Below are 1,712 nucleotides of genomic sequence, written 5' to 3'. Positions count from 1 at the left end.
ATATATATATATATATATATATATATATATATACGACGGGCTTCTTTCAGTTTCCGTCTACCAAATCCACTCACAAAGCTTTGGTCGGCCCGAGGCTATAGTAGAAGACACTTGCTCAAGGTGCCACGCAGTGGGACTGAACCTAGAACATGTGGCTGGTAAGCAAGCTACTTACCACACAGCCACTCCCGCAAATACTTCCTTTATAATACGGCAGGATGTAATTTTCGGGAGATTTGTTACAATTTCTAGACGGTCGAGTGACCGCGTAGAACCTTCCCTAATTGTTTCAAGAATTCAGAGTTTCGTGAAAGGACCAAATATTCTTCAGAGCCGAGTGCTTCGTTCCCAGCATGAAGCCCAGTTAATATATCGAGCAGTAAAATGGACAGTCAAGGGTATTAAAAGAAGTGGAACAGTTATGCCAAAAAGACAGAGAACAATGCAAAAAGAAAGAGAAGACCCAGACTGAGCAGATTTTAAAACTGAGGTACAGGATAGATAAGACGAGTGAGAATAAACGGATAGCTTTTGCATCAAAGTGGCTTTGCAGACAGTAAAAGTTTTGATTATAAAGTGCGGTCTTCTGACATAAAAGAACATATCAGACGCAGCCCAATTTCAGTAACGCATATTCAGGGGAAGAAACCTCTTAGAACATTCTCCCTTTGCGTGCTTAAATCGTTTTCATAGGCTTGTATTAAACGTTCCTGTTTGCTTTCAGAATTTTAGTTAGCCTTTGTTTCATGCGTTCCGAGTAATGTATAGCTTTCCTTTCGTAAATCCCAAATGACTCTGATGCTGGGAAAAATATTGGGAATGTGTACCATTTATGATGCATGAATGCGAGAAAAATGTCTTACGTATCACATGTGATACACAAGACAGGCAAAGGGTTAAAGCATATAGCATAAGCTCACCTTAGCGAATAAGACCCGGGGTGGTGTGTTTGAGACATTTTAGACGAAAAAAGTGCGTTTTGTATGCCATAAAATACAATAGACTTTAATTGCAATAATGAAGGCAACAGAAAAGTATTCCCTTACCTGTGTAGTTTAGAGGTATACTCGGAGTAGTGGTAATCGTTGGTTTGTAATCAATTTCTTTTGTAACACAGCCTTGCCATTCTAATTGCCAGGAGCGTATACAGCATTTTAGTGTTAATGAAAATATATTAGCATCTCTACAAAGTCCCTTATATACTCGTCCGTTCAGACAGAGAAAATATCGGCTTGGATTCCAATAATTCTTTAACCAGTGCGTTTCACATTTCCTACAAGGTAGAATTGGTCGACATGCTACAATAGCTGAACATAACATTGGCTTGTGCTGTGATACTATGGAGGCTATGAAAAGTAACATTATCAAACGGCCAACGCTCCGTAGAGACATGGATGATAGAGCGAAATTGAAAATATGTCGTGTAATAGACATGATTATGATTTTGAAGTGATTTATCTATTATTGATATAGACTCTATTTTGTTAGTCGTATGTGTGCATGTTCGTGCGCGTGTTTGTGTGTGTATATGTGTTTGTGTATGTGCGTGTGTCTGTGTGTAAGTGTGTGTGCACTTGTGCAAATAGCGAAGAAAAAGTAGAAACTATCAATTGGATAGACAGGATAAGAAAGCAGAAACGCTTTCTCCCCATTTCTCTCTTTCTTTCTCTCTCTCTCTCTCTCTCTCTCTCTCTCTCTCTCTCTCTCTCTCT

General features: G+C 39.1%; 2 protein-coding genes across 3 annotated transcripts in view; one reads left to right on the top strand and one right to left on the bottom strand.

Annotated features, from left to right (window-relative positions):
* LOC106868563 (chymotrypsin-like elastase family member 2A) overlaps nucleotides 1-1,643 on the bottom strand; it is a 37,946-nt gene extending 36,303 nt beyond the window's left edge. The window contains exon 1 of the mRNA XM_052971993.1: nucleotides 1,047-1,643. Coding sequence (XP_052827953.1) covers nucleotides 1,047-1,434 — 388 coding nt within the window. The 5' untranslated portion in view covers nucleotides 1,435-1,643. The remainder of the gene's footprint in view (nucleotides 1-1,046) is intronic.
* The window catches only part of LOC106870376 (trace amine-associated receptor 7b), a 77,520-nt gene that overhangs the window by 45,193 nt on the left and 30,615 nt on the right, over nucleotides 1-1,712 (top strand). The window lies entirely within an intron of this gene.

This window comes from Octopus bimaculoides, chromosome 11, assembly GCF_001194135.2.
Source record: "Octopus bimaculoides isolate UCB-OBI-ISO-001 chromosome 11, ASM119413v2, whole genome shotgun sequence".
NCBI classification, from domain to species: Eukaryota; Metazoa; Mollusca; class Cephalopoda; order Octopoda; family Octopodidae; genus Octopus; species Octopus bimaculoides.
Note: the sequence above shows the minus strand (reverse complement) of the source record. Positions and strands in the feature narration are given on the sequence as shown.